Source organism: Furipterus horrens, unplaced genomic scaffold (assembly GCF_987537825.1).
Source record: "Furipterus horrens unplaced genomic scaffold, mFurHor1.1.pri manual_scaffold_17, whole genome shotgun sequence".
NCBI lineage: Eukaryota > Metazoa > Chordata > Mammalia > Chiroptera > Furipteridae > Furipterus > Furipterus horrens.
In genome coordinates this window covers 106724879-106750014 of record NW_028327187.1, presented here as the reverse complement: position 1 = coordinate 106750014, position 25136 = coordinate 106724879, and the positions used below count along the sequence as shown (strand labels likewise).

Below are 25136 nucleotides of genomic sequence, written 5' to 3'. Positions count from 1 at the left end.
AACGTTGCATAGTTTCTTCCATCTTCAATATTGAAATGGCTTCACAAAAATTCATCAGTTTTGATAAGTTTATTTTTAAATGCATGCTGATATGACAGCTGTCACAATGAAGTCTATCAAAATTGTTTCAAATGAAGTTAAAGACAAGTAAGCACTACTAGAGTCATCTTACAGAAAACCAAACAAACTTTTTGGCCAACCCAATACCATCTAATTTGATCTGAGGAACAAGAATGGGGGGGTGGTGGAGGCTGACGATAAATGGGGTCAGAGAGATTTGACTTGGAATCTTCTTCTTGGTAAGACGTGTGTGTGTGTGTCTCTCCCTCCCTCCCTCCCTCTCTCTTTCTCTCTCTTTCTCTCAGGCTGGCCTAAAACAAAGCCTTGGAGATTTTGCCAAGCCTCTGTGATCACTTCTGTCTTCGCTTTCATTTTCATATAAAAGAAGCACAGTGTACATCTTCTTGGAGAGATGTTTTAGAGGCTTACCTGGAAAATGTGCTGTTGTGTGACCCTCTTACAGGGTTCAGCAGGGCTGAGGGTGATCTAGGGCCTTGCTGTTCAAAGTATGGCCCACGGAGAGCAGTGTGGGCTGTTCTTGAGAGCCCGTTAGGAGCAGAACCCCAGGCTCTGCCCCAGACTTACTGAATAAGAATCTACAACTTAAGGAGCTCCCCAGGGGCTTCATACACAGTAAGGTATAAGAAGCACTGATTGGGGATTTAGAAAGTCCTACTTTATGTGTGTAGAAAGATGAGTAGAAGGAGTTTCCCTAGACCCGTGGTTCTCAAACCTGACAAGCATCAGAATCCCATAGACGGCTTGTTAAAAAGGACTTCGGGGTCTCACCCCCAGAGTTTCTGATTCGGTAGGTCTGGAATGATTCCCAGGAATTTTCTAACAAGTTCTCAGGTGATGCTGAAGTTGCTGGTCTGGGGACACAATTTGGGAACCAGTCTTAGGCATAGCTCTGGGCAGCCTCTAGGATTTAGGAGGATTTCTTTGGCTTTGAGAAGTTTTGAGAAGAAACTGGCTCACCTGAGGTAGTATGACTGAGAGGAGCAAATGCAAGCTCTGGAATCTGAAGACCCAAATGTTACTTCTGGATTTGACATATCCTTGGAAGTCCCTTGACCACTGACCTTTGGTTTTTTTCATCTGAAAATGGAGATGATAATAACTACCCACAGCATTGTAGGAGAATCACAAAAGATACTTTATGATCTTTGAAATGCAATGCAAATGTAAGCTGCCACTAACTGAGAACAAAGGCCAGCAAAAGCGTCTTTGAAAAAACATCTTCCTCGTCAGAGGCTTTGGGAAATGATTACATGTTGCTCTCTTAATGGTGGGTTCTCTCCTGATGCTTTGCTGTCCTCTGCTTTATTTATTGTTATTTGGGGAAATTACCATACTTCTGAAAATACTTTTTGGAAAGAAAAGATAGCATTTGTTATGTTCAAGGACTGTTGCTGAACCTGATCTTTTTATTATTATTATTATTATTATTGGTGTGTCTGAGCATTAGGTAGCAGCAATTCAGTAATTATGGTCAAATGTGCTGCTGGCGTGGTAACATTACGCTCTAAAGCCATGTGCTCCCCCTGTCCTGACGGCGTGTGTATCACACACTGGAGCAGCTCTTCAGCTCCCGGCATTCCATTTCCCGGCTTTCCCAGGTCTTGTCATGCTGACATCTTAGGAATGCCTCGCCCATGAAGACTTTGCAACACTGTTCTTTGTACCTACAGATTTCTGCTAAGTGCCTTTGTCTGAGTATTTTGGGGTCTCCATGATTGGTCAGAAAATTTGTGCTGAATTACAAGCATTCATGCATCACTGTGTAGAGTTGGGAAAAGCAAGTAGGCTTAGTGTTAGACACACCTGGGTCTGGTTGAGCCTCCATTGCTTATTACAGTGGTCCCCCAACTTGGATGATCATTGGGATTAGCTCAAGGGAATTGGAAAAACAATATTTATGCTGGGTTTACACCCTAGAGATTTTCATGTAATTGGTGGGGAGAAACCTGAACATGTGGACCTTTAAAACTCCCCAGGTGATTCTCCCCAGGTGCTTCTCCCCAGGTGATTCTACTGAATTGGAGACCCACTGACTGTATAATCATGAGGAATTACTTAATGGTTCTAGACCTCCAGTTTCTTTGTATTAAAATGGGTACAATAAACATTTCTCCTATAGCGGTGCTGTGGGGGGGTGGTTCTCGATAATGCCAACATGGTATGATTTCAAGGGGGCTGGAAAGGCCTACACTTCTAAAACTGCAATAAGCTTCCACCAGCATGCCTCTTTTACCACCATCAGGCCCCATCCCAACAATGTCCCCAGTTAATCTGGCTCACCACTGCCCCCTTGAGGGAGTGTCTTTTGAATTCACATATGCTGTCTGCAGGCTGTGGACCCTCTAATCCACACCTGTGGGTCCAGCATAGCTCTCACACCCAACAAGCAGTACTTTGACTTTGAAGAACGTGCACACCTTGTGTTAGGGTCAGGCTCTGCCCCACTGACATTCTCTCCACTGGGCCCTGACGGCTGCATGTGTCTCTGCACTGTAACTGGCCTTTTGGCTCTGAGGGTGGTGACCCTGCTCATGCTCCCCTCCAACACGTAAGCTGTTCCTTCTCTATTTAGCTTGCTTACAGTTCATGGCCGTGCTTCACTCCCTTAAGCCTCCCACCTTTTGGGCATAGCTCACGTCCCACTCATGACCTACTCTCATCCCTCAGTTTGAGCTTTGTGCTCCTTCCGGTGAAGTGTCTGGCATGCAGTTTTGGGTGCTAGGGTCTGGCAAATCATTATTGATGTGCTTGCCTCATTTTCCCTGCTCAGCTAAAAGCTTCAGGAGATCAAGAACTATATCTTTCTCACCGTTCCATCTCCCTAGTACCTAGAACTATGTGCTGATCAAGTGAAAGGAGGATCTCATATGTACGGTATTCCCTTACTTCTTGTGGGTATTACGTTCTAGATGCCCCCGCGATAGGTGAAAATCCACGAAGTAGGCACCTTACATTTATTTTAGTATTGATATATATTTTAAGGCTTTATAAACCTTTCCCAGACACTTATAAACCATTCCCAGCCCCTTATTAACCTTTTCCACACTTTTATAAACACTACTTATGTTCTTAAACATATTCTACACTCTTAAACCTCCATAACTTTAACAACATATGTATACAGTAATGCAAAATCCCGCGATAGAGCGAAAAATCCTCAATAAATAATTAAATATAATATTTAAAAGAATCCCGCGATACAGTGAAGCTGTGATAAGTGAACCGCGATATAGAGAGGGACCACTGTATTTACTGTGTGTGCCTTCAATTCAGAAAACCTGATGATATGAATAGACTGAAATCTGAAGTCCTGTGTCCTCCAAGTAGACTTAAGTTCTATGCATGTAGGTGCTGGGTACCTGCTTCTTTACATTCCTCACAGCATGTGGAACAATACTTGGGCAACAGTAAGTGCTCAGTGAACAGTTCTTGTCTTGCTCACGAATAGGGTTGTACACTCAAAAGATCCAAGGGAATGACCTAAAACTACATGTTTTATTGTAGTAGCCGCAACAGAGCATGGATAAGGGCTAGACTACTGATGAGAGCGGTGGTCTGTGAGGGGGAGTGCACATATTTCAACAATATCCACCGAGTTCAAGGAGGAAATCTTAACATTGCTACGTGTCTTTATTTTTATTGAAAAAATAGTTTGGTTTTATAGAGTTCTATATAGATGGCCATAGGTCCTGAATTTGTTCTCTATGTGACACACATGAATGCAGGACGTGGAGGAGACAGTGTCACCCTCGGTAGTTTGTTTTCATTAGATAGCTTGCAAATAATCTTGAACTCTTTATGTAGATTTACAGATTTATAAATTTTGCTCTCTAGTTTAATCCTAAAAAATGGACAGATGGTAAAAATTATTGCAGAGAAACAGGAATTGAGGCTTCCTGCTAGTAAAGCAAGCGCAAGTGGATGGCAAGAAAATGGCACAAGTGGCCCATTTCCCATGCTAGTATGCTATCTTGGTTAGACCGATGACAACGGAAAAACAGCTGTGGTCTGACCATATCTGACAAGGGTATGGTTCAAAATGTTTTGAAGTAGCCAAGAAAATGATATGAAATGTTGATTTACACCCACTGTCATTGTTGTATTACCCTAATCCTGTGTGGACAATGCTTCTGGAAGAATTAAGTAATGCTATTTGAACAATTAAGTAATGAGTTTTGAAAATATATTTTATTTTATCTTTCCAAATTTCTATTTATAAAGTCACAACATTCCTAATATATTAGTCCATTAGTTTATCTCTATGTAAATGGAAATAAATACACATATGTTATGTATATATGCTGAAAAATATTTTATTGCTATAGTGCATGTCTCCTGGGTTAAAGTACCATGCAAATGCATGTTCTTTTTTAAAAAATATTTTAAATAGTTCAATTACAGTTGACATACACTATTATATTAGTTTCAGATGTACAAAATAGTGATTAGACATTTATATAGCTTACGAAGTGCTCACCCCAATAAGTCTAGTACAGTGTGAGCTGTTCTTGATGGGCCAGATACCATCATCATGCCACACTGCTCTCACATGGCTGGGTGACTCAAGAGCTGTTGCAGGAATGTGTGTTATTAGTCACTGCAATAATGGCACAGCTGGGAGGAGATAGGTCATTAAAAATTCATCATCACTGTTGAGTTACAAATTAACTCAGATCACACATCCTTCTGAGGTCAAGACATCTTTTTCTTACAGAAAAAGCCAATGCTTAATGAAGTGTAATGGATTTTTAAAATATGTATTATGGGTATTACATGAGCATGTGGTGTTGTTTATATGTTTGGAAGTGAACAAAACAAAAATTTTGAATTTACTCTTTGTCAAGCATTTTCTTATTTAAATTAACCTCACAATAACCCTATAAAGTAGGGATCGTTCCTATTGTGTGACAAGGAATGATAAAATCAGCAAGCTTAAGTGACTTGCTAAGTACAGAACCTGGGTAGCCAATCTAGGTAGTTGCTATTAGCCAGTATATTGCCATTTGTTTCCAAAGATAAAAATTCATCTGCATTTTTATTAACTCACCTAATAATTCGAAAGTGTGGGTGTGGACAATTTCTAGATGTGAAAGACTGGGCAATAAATAGTGGACTGCATGCCTTGAGAGGGAAAGCAAAATGTTTACGATGAGGCCCAGAGATGGAATATTCATTTCATCTATCTCTAGTAGGTGGCGAAAAGCAAGCCAATTCTGGTTGAGCTTATTGACATTGTATTATCCTATGCCATTTTTCAAGTGAAAGTTCTGCAGTTTTTTATAAGCAAGAGGTCCCTCATGGAGCTTTGCCAACAGTTTTTCCCAGTGTTCTGCAGAGCATCAGATAGCAACCTAAATATAATAAATGTGCATCTCTCTCTGTTAACAGAACTATTGCCAACTATTTGGTGTGGAGGATGGTTTATTCCAGAATTCCAAACCTTAGCAGGCGCTTTCAGTATAGGTGGCTGGAATTTTCAAGGGTAAGTTTTAAAAAGATTGCAGTGTTAACATCACCGGGTAACTTTACATGTAGGAATAGTCCATATGTTAACTAATACAGTGAAAATAATCTTTAGAGATTGAACAGAAGGAGTTTTGCTGGCCAATTTCTACTCTTTTTTTTTTTTTTGGCTTTATTTTTTATTGAGGTAAATCTTACATACAGTAAGGTATACTCACGCCCCACTTTGAAGGGACTATATGAAGACATTTAGTGTAATACTTGGGACCATCGCATTGGTTTTACTCTGTGACTTTTAACAACTTACTCCCATTTTCTTCCAGTGTTTTTAACTGGGTCACTGTGATTATACTTCTTATGTTTCTTAGTGATGTATTTGTAACTGTCATTTTAGTCTCCTGAATATTCAAAACGTGCATGCTATATGTATTAGATGGTAAAGTTTCATCTTTAATGTAGGGATAGATTTTTGTCTTTAACTTTACCTTGATCTTTTCAATCTCTGAATCTATCCTAACTCTGCTAGGCTGAAGCCTAAATCTAGACCCCTTAGAGACTGTATTCAACTGTCTGAAGCCCCCTCACCCCCATTTGGCTCTTTGATCTTTGCTTTGGTCTCTTATTCTCATCTTAAATAGGTGTTAAGTCTGTTCTTTGTTTCAGAGGCTTTTGTCTGAACAATTCTCCCACCACTAGAGGACTTCCAGATTTTTTGTCTTTTAAAAAATAATAGCATTTTAAGAATGTAATGCCTTTAAACAATATTTTATTTTTCTCTAAATATGAAATTAAGTGAATGATGAATTTTATAAACTATGATTTCATTTAACAAATATTTTAGTTACTACAGATACTGGTAAGTACAGAAATTCTTAGTGGATCATTATTCTTGAGTAGTAACACAATTATTTTCAATATATTTTGGCCTTTTAAAGTTGCAAGAATATTGAGCTTTATATAGAACTGCATAAAACAACTACAACTATACATATTGGGGTCATATCAAAGGGTTAAGCTACAAAACAAGTCGATTTTATATAGATACTTAACTCCTATGGTTCACATAAAAGATGGTACCCAGTTGCTTTTCACCCCTACTGTGAAGATAATCAGAGAGAGAGGTGTAAGAAGTAGAGTGTGAAAACTTTGAGGTTAGGTATGAGAGGATGTTTCTTGAGTGTGAAGTGCTAAATATAATATTGACTTGCCAAAGAAAGTTATAGGATCTCTTTCTTAGAGGTTTTAAAAATAGACCTGTTTCTTATCTCTGAGAGGGATTGTGTTACGGAGAGTAGGGGAAGAATAGATGAACTGAATTGTTAATCCCATTTGCCCTGTAGCAACAACCTGGGTCTAACATTGTTCAAGGAAGGCCTCCAGCCACCATTCTTAGGGCCTCCCTTCCTCACCGCCTGCCTTCACGTTGCATTTTGAATGCTCTGAACTCCCAGCCTCCGAGTGCAACTAAATAATATTTATTTCTTCGCTTTCATCCCCGAGAGTAAACCTTTGAGCTTTTCAAGTCCTGCTTTGGAACCTCCTCACTTGTTTGTAAACGTTTTCTGATGTTGTTTTAATTGGGACAGATGGGAAAGAGATTTACATCTGCTTTTTACTTGGTTACCAGTGTGTTCTTTGTTATGGCACAATGTAAATATGCTCCCTGGGTGGTTCATGGCGGGCCATGTTCTCCTGGCCTGCCTTGTGAGTGTACTACCCAGAGCAAGGAAACCCTCGCTGGTCAGGAACTTTGGTCACTTATTGACTCTAGACCTTTCTTGGTGTAACTTTAGTTCTCAATAGATATTAAATGTTAGCTGGACATCTGGACAGCATCCCCTTACATCCCTGTAAACTGCTAAAAAGCTATGCTATTGTCTAAATCCTTTGTTTATTGGGGAAAATTGGAAGGAAAGGAGAAATACACTATTTTCTACTATCAAAATATTTTCAGTTTAGTTTTAAATATAACTGGGGACAAGCAGAAGTTTTTTTCATCTGATTTCACCATTGCTTCTACTATCAGACACATGTATATGAGTTGGAGTGCAGTGTTTTATAGACTGTTTTCTTCAGGTTATTAAATTTTTTTCAGTGATAGGTTTTATCCAAGTGAAACTAAATCTGGATCGATGATCTCCTACAGGTAATCCAGGGGACCACAACTCTGTTGCCTCAATGGGACAAATGTGTAAACTTTATCGAAAGTGCCCTCCCTTATGTTGCTGGAAAAATGTTTGTGGATGTGCATTTCCAGGAAGATAAGAAGGAAATGGTAAGTGCTGCTCCCCAATTTAAAATGAAAGGACACTAACAAGTTCTGACATGGATATGGTTAATAGGCCACTATCAGCTTCATATTGACTAAAACCTCCAACACAGAATGTAGTTATGAAAATTTAGAAGTGAGAAAAGCATGAAATCATGCTACATAGAGTCAGAATTTGTCCTCTACAAATTAAATATATGAAGTCTATGCTTAGGAAAAAAAGGCACCTAGATAATTTATGATTGGATATTTGAAGTGTTATAATTACAAAATAGAGGTTTTCCAAATAGGACTCTCTGTTTTAGAGATGAGGAAGCTGGAGACCCAGAAATGGAGTGATTTGTCATATTCAGGGTTTTTTTCTCCTCTCCTTATGCTGTTTTCTAAAGGAGTGTGAGACTTATGTCATAGAAAACACTTTGTGTATATTTTTTCATAAACTTAAGCCCTTTTATTTTGGAAATTTCTAAACATGGAAATGGAAAGAATAGTGTAATGAACTTCCAAGTACCTGTGGTCCTTGGCTACTTGTAATTTCTGTAATGGCATTAATGACCCAGCCAGACATATCTAATAACAGCTGAGGTTTAGTTTCATTCATTTAGTCAACAAGAACTTTTTGAACACCTATTACGTATATGCTATACAGTGTTCTAGGCCATGGGATACATAAGATAACAAAACAGAGAAAGACCCCTGACCTCATTGAGTTGACATCCAAATGGTGGTGGGGGGTGGGCAGACAATAAAAAACACAATGCATAAATTAACAAGTTTGTTAGGAGATGGTAAGGACTCTGGAGAAAAAGAAAAAGGAGATCAGGTTAAAGAAGAATCAGGCATGCTACAAGGTATGGGTGTGTGGAGTCGGTTGTTGGGTTAAATAAGATGGCCAAGGAAACCCTCACTGTGAAGATGACATTGGGAAAAGATTTGAAGGAAGTGAGAAAATTAGATATGGCCGCTACCTGGGAGAGGAATGTTCTAGGCAGAAGGAATAGCAGAAGCCATAAGCCAGGCATGTGCCTGGAGTGCTCCAGGAATAGCAGGGAGGCCCAAGAGGCTGGAGTGGGATGAACAAGGGTGAGAGAAGTAGGCCCTGAGGTCAGAGCAGTAATAGGGATGGTGGCATTTTGTAAGCCCTGTAGGCCATTGTAAGAACGTTGGCTTTTACCCTGAGTGCAGTGGAGATGGCATGCAGGCTTTTGAGCAGAGGCCTGATGTGACCTCACTTAGGTTGAGAGATCACCCTGGCTGTTCTGTTGAGAAGAGACTATAGGGCATCAAAGATAGAAGTAGGGAACAATTAGGAGACTATTAGAGGGACCAGGCCAGAGAGAATGGTGTCTTGAACCAGGTGGTAGCAGTACAATCCGTGAGAAGGGGGTGGATTCTGACTACATTCAGAAGTGTAGAAACAACTGCTGATAGGTTGAATGATGGATCTGAGAGTAAGAGCTTTGAGTCTGATTAAATGGAAGTATGGCGTTGTTAACTGATAAGGGGCTTGCTGTGCGAAGGCCAGCTTTGGAAGAGATGATCAGGAGTTCAGTTCTGGCCATGTTGAAATTGAGACGTTATCAGACTTCCAGCTGAAGATGTCAAGGAGGCAGTAAGGTATATGAATCTTGAGTTCAGGACAGTGGTCAGGGAAGGTTGGATGGGAGAGGAGATGGTGTGAAACAGCTGTCACGGGGAGAGGGAGAATGAGGAAGCTGAGGACACGTAGCATGGCTACCTGGAGGCCATAAAGGTCTAGTTCAGTTTGCAGGTCCTGAATTTAAAGAGATTCCTCACCTTGGCGGTGTGCTTTTCTTCATTTGTTTCAGCTGCACTGGAGGAGGGTGTGTATTTTGAATTAGAAATTTGGATTTGGCCAGGTTTTTTCTTTGGTGCACATTTTCTTTGTGAACAGTTATATTTTACAAATGGCATGAAGCAAGATTTCTAGGCATGATTAACTAATCTAGGGGAGGAAAATATAATCCCCCCTCTATCCCTCTAGGTTCTTGGCTAAGATCCCCTGTAATCACAGATTAACACGTGAAAAACAAACAAGTTTAGTGAAATGTATACCTCCTGTGTACATGGGAGACACCCAGGAAGGTTGAGTAATTCCCTGAAATAGCCCAAGCTACCACTTTAAATACCGTCGTCGTCGTCGGCAGCCGTCCGTCTCGAGAGACGATGGTGTAGCTTCTTAAGAGTCTATCTGCACCGCCGAGAATGGCTGTGCAGTCCGACTCGGGAGTGACACGGTATCTGTCTCCTCCCGTGTTGAATCGACATCTTGCGATGACGCTGGAGTGTCCTCTCCAGTGAAGCTGAAGCTACAGAGCCTGGGCAGGGTGATATGGAGGGTCTGCTGTTGCCCATGCAGCAGACCCCCCCTCTCTTCGCAGCTGAAGGGTCCAAGGGAAAGACGGAGTCAATACAGCTTGGCTTCAGGTGCGCCGCAGGAGTTGCCGGTGTTGACTACAACGTCAAACCGCCTTAGGGACTCCGGCTCCGGATTTTCTGTCGGGGTTTACTCCCTTAGCCTTTCCCCTGAAGAGGTATGCCGCAAGGCAGCGGAGGTTTTTTGGAGTCAGAGTTTTCCTTCTCTGATGTGCCCTGACTGGAAGATCGAACCAGCGACACTTAGCTCGCAGGCCGACGCTCAATCCACTGAGCCAAACCAGCCAGGGCTGAACTTTAAATACCATCCCCAGCTAAAGACAAAAGATGTTGGGGTGGGAGGGGCAGTTATGGGAGGTGACCGGGCAAAGCACAGTAAGCAACGGGAAGGTTGTCATGCAGATTTAGTCCTCCTGCCTTCTTCACTGATCACAGCTTCTAGAGATTTAGCCATCTTTCTCTTTCTAGTACAGAGAGAGAGAGAGAGAGAGAGAGAGAGAGAGAGAGAGAGAGAGAGACCCTCACAATGGAGATTCCTACTGCAAATGTTACTTTCTAGAGCTTCTCCTGTGTCTGCAGCCACTTGAAACCTAATCAGCCCAAAATAACAACTTCGCTAAAGAGGCATATTTTGGGGTGGTATATTTTGCTCCCCTTTACTAATAACAATCCATTATAGTCAATCAGATACAAATATATGAGCAGCTTGGATGCAGGTGGTAAATAAACACTGAATTTAAAGGCAAAGAGTAAAAAAAGTCAGTTATGATAATTCGCATGGTTGGTATTAGGTACTGCTACACAATAATACCAACTGGTTGTTGTTATATGTCAATATGTAATTCATAACTATGTATTATGTGCTGAAGTTGGCTTTAAATCTAAATATTTACCTGGATTATTGCTGTCTTGATACTTTGGAGAATTAAGCCAAGTTTGAGACTTTCTTTATATTTGAACCTGAAAGTCTTCTTGCAAATAATTTCACTTAATAATTAATGTCTTATTTCAAAATACTCAATATTCCCATTGTGTGTTTTCTTTCTCTCCTTGGCTGGAGTAAACAGATTGAGATTTATCAGATAATCACAGTGGTAACATAACCTTTTGGAGGGATATAAAAACAATTAAGGGATAGTGGGGGTGTTTTTTATATGCGGGACTTTTTGGCAGTAGAAGAATTTTGAGTAATATGAAAGGTATGTGGATTAATTTTTTTTTTCAGTTTTGGTGTGAAAGTCCCCTTTTCATTGTCGGGGTGCAACATTTTAAAACAAAGTTCATTTTGGCAGTTTACCCCCTTATTTTGATACACATGGAACATGGACATACTGTGCTGGTTGCAAAGATACTCATCTATTTTACCTAAAATTACTTGCTATTTGACTCAGGGAATACTTACATTCAAAATTTGTAAGAGAAATAGCTGGCTTTTTACACCCTGTTACAGGGCTCCCACCCAGGAACTACCTGGAACCACTGACTCACATGAAGAAATATCTTGTGTTATTCGCTACAGCCCAAAGAAAGAGAAAAACAGAAAGATCCCCAAATGGGACAAATTCCAGAGACTTTACTCAGAAGGAAGGCTACTCTTGTTTTATTTGCAAAAATCTGTTGTTAAGCAAATGAACACAGTTAGAAGGTTAAACTTCAGGTACTTCTCAAACTTGGATGTGTACAAGAATCACAGGATCTCATTGCATTTTTAAAAAAGATTATTTGCTTTTAGAGAGAGGGGAAGGGAGGGAGAAAGAGAGAGAAACATCAATGAATGAGAAAGACATCAATGGATTGCCTCTTGCACGCCCCCAACGAGGGATCTGGTCTGCAACCCAGGCATGTGCCCTGACTGGGAATGGAACAGGAGGCCTTTTGGATCATAGGCCGGCACTCAGCCCACTGAGCCACACTAGTCAGGGCTCATTGCGTTTTAATAAGGATCTTTTCACTTTGGTCTTGGGTAGAACCCAATAATTTGCATAACAAGCTTCCAAGTGATGCTGATGTTGCTAGCCCAGAAATCACACTTGGAGGAAGGAGCAAGGCCTGCATGTCATTTATTTGTTTGCAAACAGTTACCACTAAGAAATCCTGCCCTGATGATTCGTGTGAGCAGGGCAGGCTGCTCAGTTGGGCAGCGGTACTTCATTTACCAAAGTCTGTTGCATTAGTACAAATAACTGCTTCAGTTTTCAGATCATGGAAACTTTCCCTGATTCAGATCAGTTTAAATGGATTTTGCCAAACCCCATGTGAGGGCCTCCAGGCTGCTTCCTGCTTGTTTTTCCTTCTCCCCTGAACTACTTAGTTTTCCTTTGAAAATTGGTACCTACATTCCTCCAAGGGACTTCCTCCTCAGTATTTCTGTTTTTGCAGCCTTTTAATGGCAAGGTTACCTCTGGTTGGCACCCTTTGTCATAGAGTTTGTTAATATACGTTAAACCATTCTGTATATAGAAGGTTAATCTAGTTAATGAAGAACAAACCTTTTATTACACTTCAGATACAGACTTTATTGAGTGAAGAATTAAAACTTTACTTCCTGTGTAAAACAATTCACTAATTTCTCCTGTACTCTAGTAGCTTATTCTTTTTTCTCTTTATGGTAAAGTCATTGTTCATGTTCCAAAGTAATGAAGTAGATGACCTACAGTATCTTCCAATTTTCTGAGCTGCTCTGCGTGAGCAATTCCTAGTAATTCTTATCCCAAGAACAGGTTTCTCCTCCCACCCCATACTGCTGCAGCTGATGCTGAAGATTTAAGTACCCACATGGGTCCAATTGCAGTGGTGGAGTTTGAACTTGCAACCTCCATACACTAGGAGTTCACCTCATTAGTGAGCCAAGATAATTGAATTGATGTACTTCCATTAATATTCAAGTTCTCCAATCGCCCCCTCACCGTTTCTCAGTAGTTGAATAAATGAGATGTAATATAACTCTAGTGTTGGTGGTAGAAGTCAGAAGAAAGTCAGTGTCATGCTTTATAACAATGCCCTTATACAGAGGGGTTCTTTGTTCCTTACAGGTGCTGCTACTCACGAGGGTTGGTCTCAGTATAGCCATTCTACACAGGTCATGCAAAGGATATTCTCGCTGGCTACCAAGTGTCCGTGTTTCTGTTTGTTTAGTCAGTGATATCAGCTACAATGTCAAGATCAGCTTCTCTGGGTCTTTGCTGAAGACCTGTCTGAATTAAGGCTAACCAAAATGATTTGAGTTTTAAAGGGCTTTTTAAATATAGTTATAATAGACTGATCTTCTATAGAAATTACATGTGATTTTCTGCAAAGTTGCATTAGCATCTTATATCCCAGCTCTACTTTTATGAATTTGGGCAAGTTAGTTAACCTCTTTGTGCCTGTCTTCCTGTTTAGAAATGGTACATGAGTTTCTGCCGCTCAAGTAATGCTGCATGATGATCAATCACAAAACCTCAATGGGCCTCACCAATAAGCAATTATGGCTCATACACCTGGAGTCAGTTGGTGTTTGAAAGGGCAACTCTACTTATTTTGGCTGAGTTTCTTGACTGTGTGGGGGTTGGCTGGTCTAGGTTGGCTTCCACAGAGGTGATCTGGATGACTCAGCTCTGCTCCAGGTGTTTTTCTTCCTTCAGCCCGGCAAGCCTGGGCATGTTCTCATAGCGATGGCAGAGGTGCAAGTGAGCAAGCAGAAGCCTGTGTGGCCTCTTGAGGCCCAGGCTCAGAATTGGCATAATATCATATCTGCATTCTGTTAACTAAAGCAAGCCCCAAGGCCAGTCCAGACTGACAGTAGGAAAATAGACTGCATTTTTAGTGAGAGTAATTGCAAAGCTATACAGCAAAGGGTATGGATAAAGGCAGGGGTTTAGAATGTAAACTGGCATTGCAATGAATCACAGATAAGGATACAAAAGCAGCAGTGCCCCCTTATCTGTGGGGGATATGTTTCAAGACTCCCAGTGGATGCGTGCAACCATGGATAGTATTGAACCCTCTATATGTATGGTTTTCCCTATACAAGCATACCTTGGAGATACTGTGGGTTCGGTTGCAAACTACCACAATAAGGAGAGTCATAATCTTTATGCTGGTGGAGGGTCTTGACTTCAGTTTGTAAAAAAATGCAACATCTGTGAAGCGCAATAAAGCAAAGCACAATAAGATGAGGTCTGCCTGTATACACATACCTATGGTAAGTTTAATTTCTAAATCAAGAGATTAACAATAACTACTAATAAAATAGAACAATTATAGCAATGTACTGTAATAAAAGCTACGTGAATGTGGTCTTTCTTTCTGTCTGTCTGTCTCTGTCTCTTTTCTGATCACTGATCTCATAACCAAGACAACTACTAAGTGACTCACGGGTGGGAAGCATATACAGCGTGGATCCGCTGGACAAAGGGATGATTCACATCCTGTGTGGGACAGTGCAAGATTTCATCATGCTACTCAGAACAGTGCACAAGTTGAAACTTAGGAATTATTTATTTCTGGAATTTTCCATTTAATGTTGTTGGACCATGGTTGACCACGGGCAACTGAAACCACAGAAGGGGAAACCATGGATAAAGGGGACTACTGCACCTACCTCATTGGTTTGTGGTGAGGAGTGAGATAATCGATTTAGAAGACTTTGCATGCTGCCTGGGACATAGTAAATGCCCAGTGATTGTTACCTACTGTTATTACTGTGTGTCATGCCTAAGATTAATAATAAGGAGAGAATTCATATCATCAAAGTCCTGGCATGAACTGTGGCAGCTCTCCTGCACTGAGATCTCCTCTTTCTAATTTCTCTTAGAAAGAATGAGAGCGAGGTGGGTGCGTGGGGTTTTTGCAGTTTCTAGTCCTCCATACATGCCCAGTGTAGTACCTCTCAGTTGGGGTAAAGATCCTTTTAATGATAGTGCCCTGGCCATGTTCCAGAACCTGCTCTGTCACTTAATGCTAAATATGGCTCATAGGAGAGTCTCATGGAACTACTCAAGGAGGCAAATATAATTTCTATAACAGATCCTGGTTTCACAACTCTCTAAGGACTAAATCTTGTTACAAGAATGTCATCAGACCCCAATTCTGACAGCTCTTTTAAAGCAACCTTTGACAAAATGACATCCAGCACAACAAATAGTTTAGATATCTCATTGGGAATTCTCTTGAAATAAGTGTGGACACTACTCTTGCCCTTGTTCTTAAGTGTGCTTCCACAATGATGACACATTTGGCCCACCTTTCTTGTCTGTTGTCTACATCTCAGGATAATATTGGATACTGTTGCCTTTGTCACATATTATCGGCTATAGTCTTGCCAAGCATATCTGATCAGATATGTGGGCTGCAAAGACCCTGTACTGGAAATTCACCTGCTGGAAGGAAGCATTTATGCCTTCCAACAGAGCTGACTTTTGGAAGTGACCAGGCAGAATTATTTTGCTGGGGGAAGTTGACCCACAGCCAAAGCCGAGATCATTATGAGACTGATTGACTTCTAAATATTATTCTGGTCTCCATTCCATTCCCTCTCAGAGATGCAAAATGGGAAACAGGAAAAGATGAGTTATAAAATTAGAACACAGCCTTATCTGTTCATATCTACTTAATAGGATTTTTAAAAATCCTTACCCGAAAGTATGTTTATTGATTTGAGAGAGAGATAGATAGATAGATAGATGGATTGCCTTGGTATGCACCCCGACTAGGGATTGATTGAACACTACGCCCAGATATGTGCCATGACTGAGAATGGGACCTGCAGCCTTTTGGTGTATGGGACAATGCTCCAACCAACTGAGCCACCTGGCCAGGGCAGTAAATAGGATTTTAGTCCTTATTGCCTTCACCACAGTTAGGCTTTCTGATGAAAGGACATGCTAAACTTATGCACCACCAAACTAATATGCTTTATAGCATGTCTGGAGCTCAAATAACTTGATATTCTTTTTTTTTCTTTTGCCAACATGATTAATAGCTATGCAAATTTGTTAATCCTGACAAACTGGTATGAATTGTTTTATTGGCTCACTTGGCTGCTATAAACCTCAGCATTTCCTAACTATCCTTAGTTTTTCTGGCCTTACCACTTCTCCCACCTCAATATAGGTCTTTTCTTTGCTTCTTATTTTAATGCCATTATTATATATTTATCAAGAATCAATTCAACCTAATTTTAATAAATAGAATAGTTACAGTATAAATAATGAGACAATGAATACTCAGTATTTATTGGTGCATTAATTTATTTAATATTTGTATTTCTAGTAAATTGACAGAAAGAAAACTTATAGGGATTTTCCTCAGACTGCAGTCTATTTCTTCAGGGGTAACCACATAAATTAATGATAATGATTTCCAGTTTTCACATTCATTAATCAAGTAGTTATAACTTAAGGAACAGTGCCCTGATCTAGACCAATGGGAAAACCGGAGAATTTTTAATCTTATGTTTTATTAAGATATTACTGAGAATTTCTAAATTAAAGGGGAAAAGTCTATTCAACATTGTCTTTTATTTAAGAATTTCATTAAAATTACATTATTTTAAGATTACTGCACATACTCAACCTTGAATATTTTTCTTTTTCTTATTTTTAAAGAACTCTATCAGCCTATAATTATGTTTTACCAGATGTTAATATATATTTAAACCATTCTTAGCCATCTGTTCTGTACCATGCTGTAATCACCAATCTCAGAATGGACTGGGCTAACTTACTGAATTGTTTGATTTTCAGTAAAGTTTATATTTGAAATAACTGCTGGGGTAACTGTTATACCTTAGCATATATGAACAATATTTGACTCAATTTCACTTCTTTGCTAGATGCCCACTGGAGGTTTTGAAAAGCATAAATCAACTTGTATTTATCGAGCATCTGTTGTATGTGTTCTGTGAGAAATGAAATCATATCATGTGAAAAATATGTGAGACATGAAATTGTAAAACTAACCACTTTAAGTTTACAGAACATTGTAGGAGAGGAAAAATTAATTTTCCCTCTATCTTTTTAAGTTCTTGGCTGAAACTCGTCTGTTCTAAAAAAGACTAACAGAATAAAAACAAACAGAAATTTAGTAACATGTATATCTCCTGTATACATGGGTGAGACCCAGGAAAAGTGAGTAACTCCTTGAAATGGCCCAAGCCACCACCTTAAATACCATCTCCAGCTAAAGACAGAAGATATTGAGGTGGTAGAGGGAAGCCAGTTATGGAAGATGAGCAGGAAAAGCAAAGTAAATGAGAATAGGTTGTTATGCCTTCTCCAGTGATAAGACCTTATTTCTAGAGATTGAATCATTTCATTCTCTTCTTCCTGGTACAGAAAGGGAGACACCCTGACAAATGATTTCCCTTATAAATACAAATGTCTCTTGCAAAAGGGTAACTTCTCAGTTTTCAGAGCTTTTCCTATGTCTGCTCTTCCTTAACAATAATCAACCTACAATAACCCATATGCCAAAGGGGCATATTTTGGGGTGGCAAATTCTGATCCCCTTCAACACTTTTTACTTTGCTCATGTATCCATTATTTCATTTGCTCTAAATCATGTTTCCTGTTCTCAGAGCTTCCAGAGCTTGTTGGACAAACCAAATATAAATACCACTTATATATTGATTAAAGCCTATTAGGAACTCAGAGAAGGGACTGAAAGTATGGGTTTAAGTGTTTGGAATTCATGCGTATGAGGTGGGATCTGATTCAGCGATGTAGGATGTCTTTATTGCCAGAGACAAAGCTCTACACTGTACTGTAGTCTATTAAGTGTGCAGCAGTATTATATCTAAAAATACAATGTTAAATACCTTAATTAAAAATACTTTATTGCTAAAAATGGTAATTATCACCCAAGCCTTCAGTGAGTAGTAATCTTACTTGCTGGCGGGGCCTCTTCCATGATGTTGATAAAAATGGAGTAACTGTGAAGCTCCATAGAGCAAAACACAATGAAACAAGGTGTGCCTGTATTGGCATGTGCATTAATGGGACATGCCAATACATGGGACACAAATACATTAATCAAGCCATCTTGACCCCTTATTAAAAAACACAAAATTCTCCTGTTCATGTGATGAGAGAAAGGGTAGGGAGAGGGCAAGAGAAAAACAACAGGTGAAACAATTTGTAAATGCAGATAGGAGAATCTCATTACAAAAAACTTTTGATGGAAGTATGCATGTGTGATTCAGTAGTATCTGGTGTCTGATACAGAACACTGGGCAAAATCCTGGGGTGCAGAGAGTGAGAAGGGGAACCGACTTTTAAATAATACTGCTTGAGGTGAAGAACTAACATCTGCCCATGGACCAATCAAATGAACTGTATTTTCACAGTGTAGATCCAGAAAATCTGAAATAAATAGATGCTTAAGAAATTGCTCCTTTGCCTGGAAAACCCCCATCCCGAATGCGGCAGGTTTTATCGTAGTAACACTTGAGTTACTTTTTCTGTGTTACATTTTGACTTTTGACTCTAAATAAATGTTTTTGTATGGATAACTTCATCCTATGACTTCCACTTTAAGTATTTCTATTAACGTTATATGTTGCCTGGTTGGGGCATTAAGTCAAGATTTCTCTCTTATTTAAAAATTATAGCAGGCCTTTGGTGTCTTGGGGAACATGACTTGACTGAAGGCAATGTTATCATGTGATGCTGTAGAGCAGTCTAAAGATAAAAATCAGAAGTGTTCAGTGATTTATCTTTGTAGTTCCAACATGTTAGAATCATTTTTTCTCTTATTTGCATTGGCATGCCAACTAATGACATCAATCACCCTCAAGATTTTCCCTGTTCTTCAAGTCTACTGGGCTAGTTCAGTACCATTTCACAGAAACGTTCTACAAGTCTGTCAAGTCTGCAAAAAAAGACAAAAATGAGAACCTGCAGTGGGGAGTGGGCAAGGCTTGGTGGCACTTGAGAGGACTAGGCCAGAGACCAGCTGAGGCTCTTGGAAAAACAAAGAGGGAAATGACTAGTACCTGGGTTTTCACATCCGTGAGGGCCACAAAGACACTGAGTTACCAAGGCCTGGATGAAGGAAAGGAAGAGGAAGAAGGGAGCTGTGTGAGTCAATGATTTGTCATTCTTTTTTTTTTTTTAATGATTTGTCATTCTTTATCCTGACCATACGTTGAAATCTTGTTGACTTTATTTTCATTTGGCATGCCAGTCAGCAGTATACAGACAGTGAGATTAAAATGTTAATTAATTTAATAGTCATTATAACACCCAGGAATGACATTTTAAAACCTACATATAAGTGGCCCCCCTGCAGTTCATACCTGCATTGTGTTTAAACATTTGCACATTTGTGGACCCTTGCTGTTCAAACCTGTGTTGTTCAAGGGTCAGCTGTATTCTTTGACTACTGTCCCCTTTTGCCCTCTCATGGACCATTTATATATTTTTTCTTTCCCGTGTTTTCAATGTTTTCCTCTTCACTAGATCCTTTCTTTTTTTCCCACTTTTTAAAAAAGATATTTTTTAGAGTGTTTTAGATTTACAACAAAATTGAGAGGAATGTACAGACATTTCTCATATACCCTCTGACCCCACACATGCAGTCTCCACGATCGCCAACATCACTTAACAGAGTGGTATATTTGTTTACCAAAGATGAACCTGCATCATCAGTACATCATAATCACCCAAAGTCCATAGTTTACATTAGGGTTCACTGTTGGTCTTGTACATTATATGAGTTTGGAAAAAGTATAATGACATATATCCATCGTTATAATATCATATGGAGTAGTATTACTGCCTTAAAATTCCTCTGTGCTTTGCCTGTTCATCTTCTCCCCACCCTCACCCATGGGAACCACTAATCTTTTTATTGTCTTCATAGTTTTGCCTTTTCCAGAATGTCATATAGTTGGAGTCATACAATATATAGCCTCTTCAGACTGGTTTCTTTCACTTAGTAATATGCACTTACGGTTCCTTCATGCTTTCTTAGGATGTGATAGCTCATTTATTTTTTGGTACTGAATAATACTCCATTACATGGATGTATCACAGTTTATCCATTTAATCACCTACTAGAGGACATCTAGATTGTTTCCAACTTTTGGCAATTATTAATAAATTTTTTGTAAACATCCATGTCCAGGTTTTTGTGCAGACATAAGTTTTCAGCTCCTTTGGGTGAATACCAGGGAGCGCAATTGCTGGGTCATATAGTATGTTTGGTTTTGTAAGAAATTGTCAAACTGTCTTCCAAAGTGTGGTACCATTTGTACTCTCATGACTGAGGGTTCCTGTTGTTTTACATCCTCACCAGCATTTAGTGTTGTCAGTGTTGTGGATTTTGGCCAGTTGAATAGGTGTGTTGTGGGATCTCATGGTTTTACCTTGCATTTTCCTGATGACATATGATGTGGAGCATCTTTCCATAGGTTTATTTCTCATCCGTATGTCATTTTTGGTGAGGTGTCTTTGGCCCAGTTTTTAGATGAGGTTGTTTGTTGTTTTCTTACTGTTGAGTTTCCATTGATATTTAAACAGCCAAATCCCTCACATGGTCAAGAACCAGAAGAGCAGAAACAGTAGCAGCAGCAACAAACATACGCACACGACCCAAACCCTAAACCCTCAGACCCCTCTCTTAACCCTACATCCACTTCTACTCCTTGCTTTCTCCCCAGACTTGCTGTCTCCACTTCCCCTGTCCTCTTCATCCCACCGCTGTCTGGCCTGCCCCCAGCCCTTCCCCTTCCAACATCAGAAATTGCAGCAGGATCTGTGTAGTTGCCCACACCGGAAGCCTGGAAATTCATCTGACTCTCCCTGCTTTCCTCACCTCTCCATCTACGAATTAATCACCTAGTTCCATTGATTTGGTCAGTGAATCCCTCTCAACCCAACCCACCCACTTCTCCCCACCCTGATGGCCCCTCCCTGGTTCAGGAAGACATCTCTTTATGTGAAGGTAATGGGCGGGATAGTGTGTATTGCAGCAGGAGGAGGGCATAGTGATGCGGGGGTGCTGGTGACTGCATGGGCAGAAGATCGAGTCCCTGGAGATTTCCTAGTCGTTCTAACAGCCTCGTGTGTCGTTTTTCTGTTTGAAATGTTTGCTTCCACATCTCTCTGTCAGTTCCTTTCCACTTCCCTACCATTTTCCTCTGATTTATTAGGGACGCCTCTGTTGCTCCTGGGAGTTCTGAGCTCATGGCTGTCATTTAGCACTGTGGTGAGGTCCTGGCTCTGACCCTCCCTAGCTATAAGAGCTGGAACAGGTGTGGATTCTCCTGGATTTTATTTCCTTATCTCTAAAACAAGTGGCTTCCCTTAGAACAGTGGGTCTCTACTCTGTCTGCACAATCACCTAAGAGCTTTTAAAACTCTGGACACCCAGGCTACACCCAGACCAATGCCATCAGCATCCTGATGCTCAGCCCTCAGGATTGGTTAAAGCTATCCCCAAAGATCCCAGTCTGTGGACAAGATTGAGAATCAGTGACTTCATTATTTTAAAAGGTCTTTGCTCTTCTGTCATTTCATGTTTTTATCATGTCCAACCTGAACTTGAGATTTCTCTTCTTTTAATGTTTTTACGAAGTCGAGAAGAAATAGCTGTGAAGTTCCCCTCATTCTTTTCCATCTGCTGTTTGTTCTTATTTACATACGATGGAACCCAGCCCACTGATTTACAGCTCTGGTTCCTTACAACTGTTATTGAACTGAAAACATAGCTGAAAACTTATTAAACAGGAAAAAATTATTTTGAGCTTTGTGCTCACAATTTATTATAGAACCACGGGAACATCGAAACTTTTTTCCTTTTAGAATTAATTCTAAAAATGGATTTACCACCCCATAATCTCAAATGAAAAATTTTATTCTGGTGCTAAACCCAGTATTTATTCTTTCTTGAGACTCCTATTAATAAAACTGAAGCATCTCTGCAGGAGAAGGGAATTTTGAGACGTTGGAATCTATAAAGAGGCAGGGCCTCACCAGACTGTTCCATGTGGGCCTCTGAAGTTAAGTGTTAGCATCTTCCCCTGCTCCACTCCTCTCTGCTGATGTACAAATGAATGCTGGGGGCAAAAGCCACGAACACAGGTGTGGTCTTACTGTTGAAACACTTGGGACAGGTCTTTCAAACAATAGCCTGTCTTTAGACCTACCACTTGAGATTTTAAATAACATAAAAGCTTGTTGAGCTGCAAAGGAGCAGAGAGGAAAAGAGTAGGGAGACTTCAGAGAACAGCCAAGCATTTGGTTTAACCACTGGTACTGAATTTGGAAAGAACTGGGTTCCTGATGTTTGTGATTTATATTGGAGGTGTGTGCTTCGGGATGCTAGTTCTCCTTACCTGTTTCTTTATTAACAGTATCTCTTTCAACTGTTCACTCACTTTGTTCTGCGATACCTGTCTGAAATACCTGTCTCTCAAACCCTTATTAAACTATTGAAATCAGTTGCACCTCGATAAGGATGGGCTAATCATTGTTCTCATGGAAAGAAATGGTTAATTATCTTCTAGCAGTAGCCAAGGGTGTGGGGGTGTGTGGTGGGGGTTGTTTTTTCCTAGGAAAAGTAATGTTGCCAGAGCATAGAGTCAAGCTGAAAGGAGCCTCTTTCCTACCATGTTTAGCATTGAACTATTTCTCATGGCCTAGAAAACCTTGTCTGAAGCTTCTTGGTTTTTGACCTGCCTCTTTGGGTACTTTTTGTTTCTTTTTGTAGATGGAGGAATTGATTGAGGGTGTTCGCTGGGCCTTTATTGACATGCTGGAGAAAGAAAATGAGTGGATGGATGCAGGGACCAAAAAGAAAGCCAAAGAAAAGGTAAGGATTCCTTTTTATGGGGGGAAGAAAAAAACCCAAAACCCTGACTTTTGCTTTAATAGATTTTCATGCTCAACATTGTGTAGTTGATTTTTATATTAACTGAGCTGTTGGTTCTGAATGACCCCAAAGTTAGGTAGTCTGTTTTGGGATGAATACATAGATTTCATTGCCAGCAGGTAAGAGAAAATACGATGACTTTTTCTTTTTTGAACTGCGTTTTCAAACACCTTGTAATTCTCTCAAACAGCCTTTCCTTCTCTCCTAATTGCCGTCTGTAAGAGATACATGGCTTCCTGCCCAGCGAATTTTTGCCATAAACCATCATTGGCTGTGGCAGAATGCAGAGCAGTGGGGAGCCTTGGGGAGCATCTGGCAGAAGAGCCCTCAAGGCACAAAGGAGACAAACCCATATAGGTCTTGTGTCCTTCTGTTCTGTGCATAATGTGTACAAATGTCCTTAGGCAAATCCTTTCCTATAACATAACAGATTTCCTTTCTAACCCATCATTTTGCACAAGTGATCCAGCTAGCATACATGTCAATGGCAGACCAGTGGTAGAAAATGGTGTAGGAATAGAACAATATTTCCTAATAGAAGTGAACACTTGCTAGGCCTTATAAAACTCCCTGGAACTGTGCAACGAGACAAGGGGATAAGCGAGAAAACTATTAGCAGCCATGCTGTTGAAAATAAAGAGTGGGACCCATTTTGAATTCTAGGTATTCTGATGGAACTGGAGCTCAGGTGGGTAGGGAACAGCTGCTACGTTCTTAACACATGCTGCTGTGCATCTGGGAGACTGAAATTAGGAGCATTTCTCCTTTAGAGATGTATTTTTGAAACTTTCCTGATGATAGCAATCACCTCGGGTGTCTGGATGGTGTATAGTTTTCTGGGCCCCTCCCCAAACAGATCTGATTTAGTGAATTGAGGGTGCAGTCTAAGCATTTGTGATAAGCAGACTCACTGGTTATTATTATCATGAGGCAGGCCCAGGGAACACTGCTGAGAGTCATATTGAATCATGCTGAGCACAAATATTTTTGCCTTATGGCCAAGAAACAAAGAGGAGGAGAACCTTTCGGGTGGTGAAACTACTCTGTATGATACTGTAGTGGTGGATACATGCCATTATACATTTGTCCAAACTCCTAGAATGTACATCTTATGAATCTTAATGTAACCTATGGACTCTGGGTGATGATGATGTGTCAATGCAGGTTCATCGGATTCATTGATTATAGGAAATGTTCTACTCTCATGCAGATGTTGTTAATGGGGGAGGCTATGCAGGTGTGGGGGCAGAGGGTACATGGGAAGTCTCTGAACTTCGTGTTCAATTTTGCTGTGAACTGAAGTCTGCTCTAAAAACAAAATAAAGTCCATTAAAAAAAGGACAACATTCTGGGAATACTTAGCCTTGTTCAAATGAGAACATGCAAAGGTTTAGCAAGGATATTTTCAAGAGCTTTAATACTCCTGAGGTGGATAAACATTGCTTTAGATATTTTTGTCAATAGACAGGAAAAGGCTGTTCAGTATTTACAGTGAAGAAAGAATTGGACAGTGGAGATTGGGGGGTGTTGGTGTAAGACAAAGGGCAAGTTCGATTTTTTTCCACCTTCAGAATCTGTCATAGCTGCCTTAAGTCATGTAAGGTGCAAGCTGACGAAGGCAAGAACATGCAGACTGTGATGAGAAGCTTTGCAGATGGTAGATGAAACTTTTAGCACCAACATATTGGGTTTTTTTTCGAAGGCTTCATTTGTTTGTTGGGCTAGCTTGTGATATCTGGAACAGGATGTGTTCCAGTGCACTGGGGGCTCTTGATCCTAGCCTGACCCCTCGTAGACTGACCCCTCCAGTGTGGAGGGTGGGTGGAGTGGCGAGGGGTGTGTGGCTGTTATGAATGAATGGATACCAGGGGAATGTTTTGGGGACTGCAGTCAGCTCTTTGGGAAGTATGGATGGTGGTTGCCTTGGGGAGATCTTCTGAGTTGCATAAGGGAGGGGGGGCGTAACAATTAGGTCTTCTAGGCAAGTGGCCAATGGGTTCTTGAAGGAGGATTATTCTGTCTTAATATTAGACATGTTCCTGTTTGCACCCCACCCCCTGAGCTGCTCTCC

At 40.3% G+C, this 25136-nt stretch overlaps 1 protein-coding gene across 3 annotated transcripts in view; it reads left to right on the top strand.

Annotated features, from left to right (window-relative positions):
• The window catches only part of PHEX (phosphate regulating endopeptidase X-linked), a 164226-nt gene that overhangs the window by 49526 nt on the left and 89564 nt on the right, over positions 1-25136 (top strand). For all 3 annotated transcript variants that reach the window (XM_090264399.1, XM_090264398.1, XM_090264400.1), the window contains exons 10-12: positions 5470-5563; positions 7691-7819; positions 22904-23005. In XM_090264399.1, coding sequence (XP_090120525.1) covers positions 5470-5563; positions 7691-7819; positions 22904-23005 — 325 coding nt within the window. The remainder of the gene's footprint in view (positions 1-5469; positions 5564-7690; positions 7820-22903; positions 23006-25136) is intronic.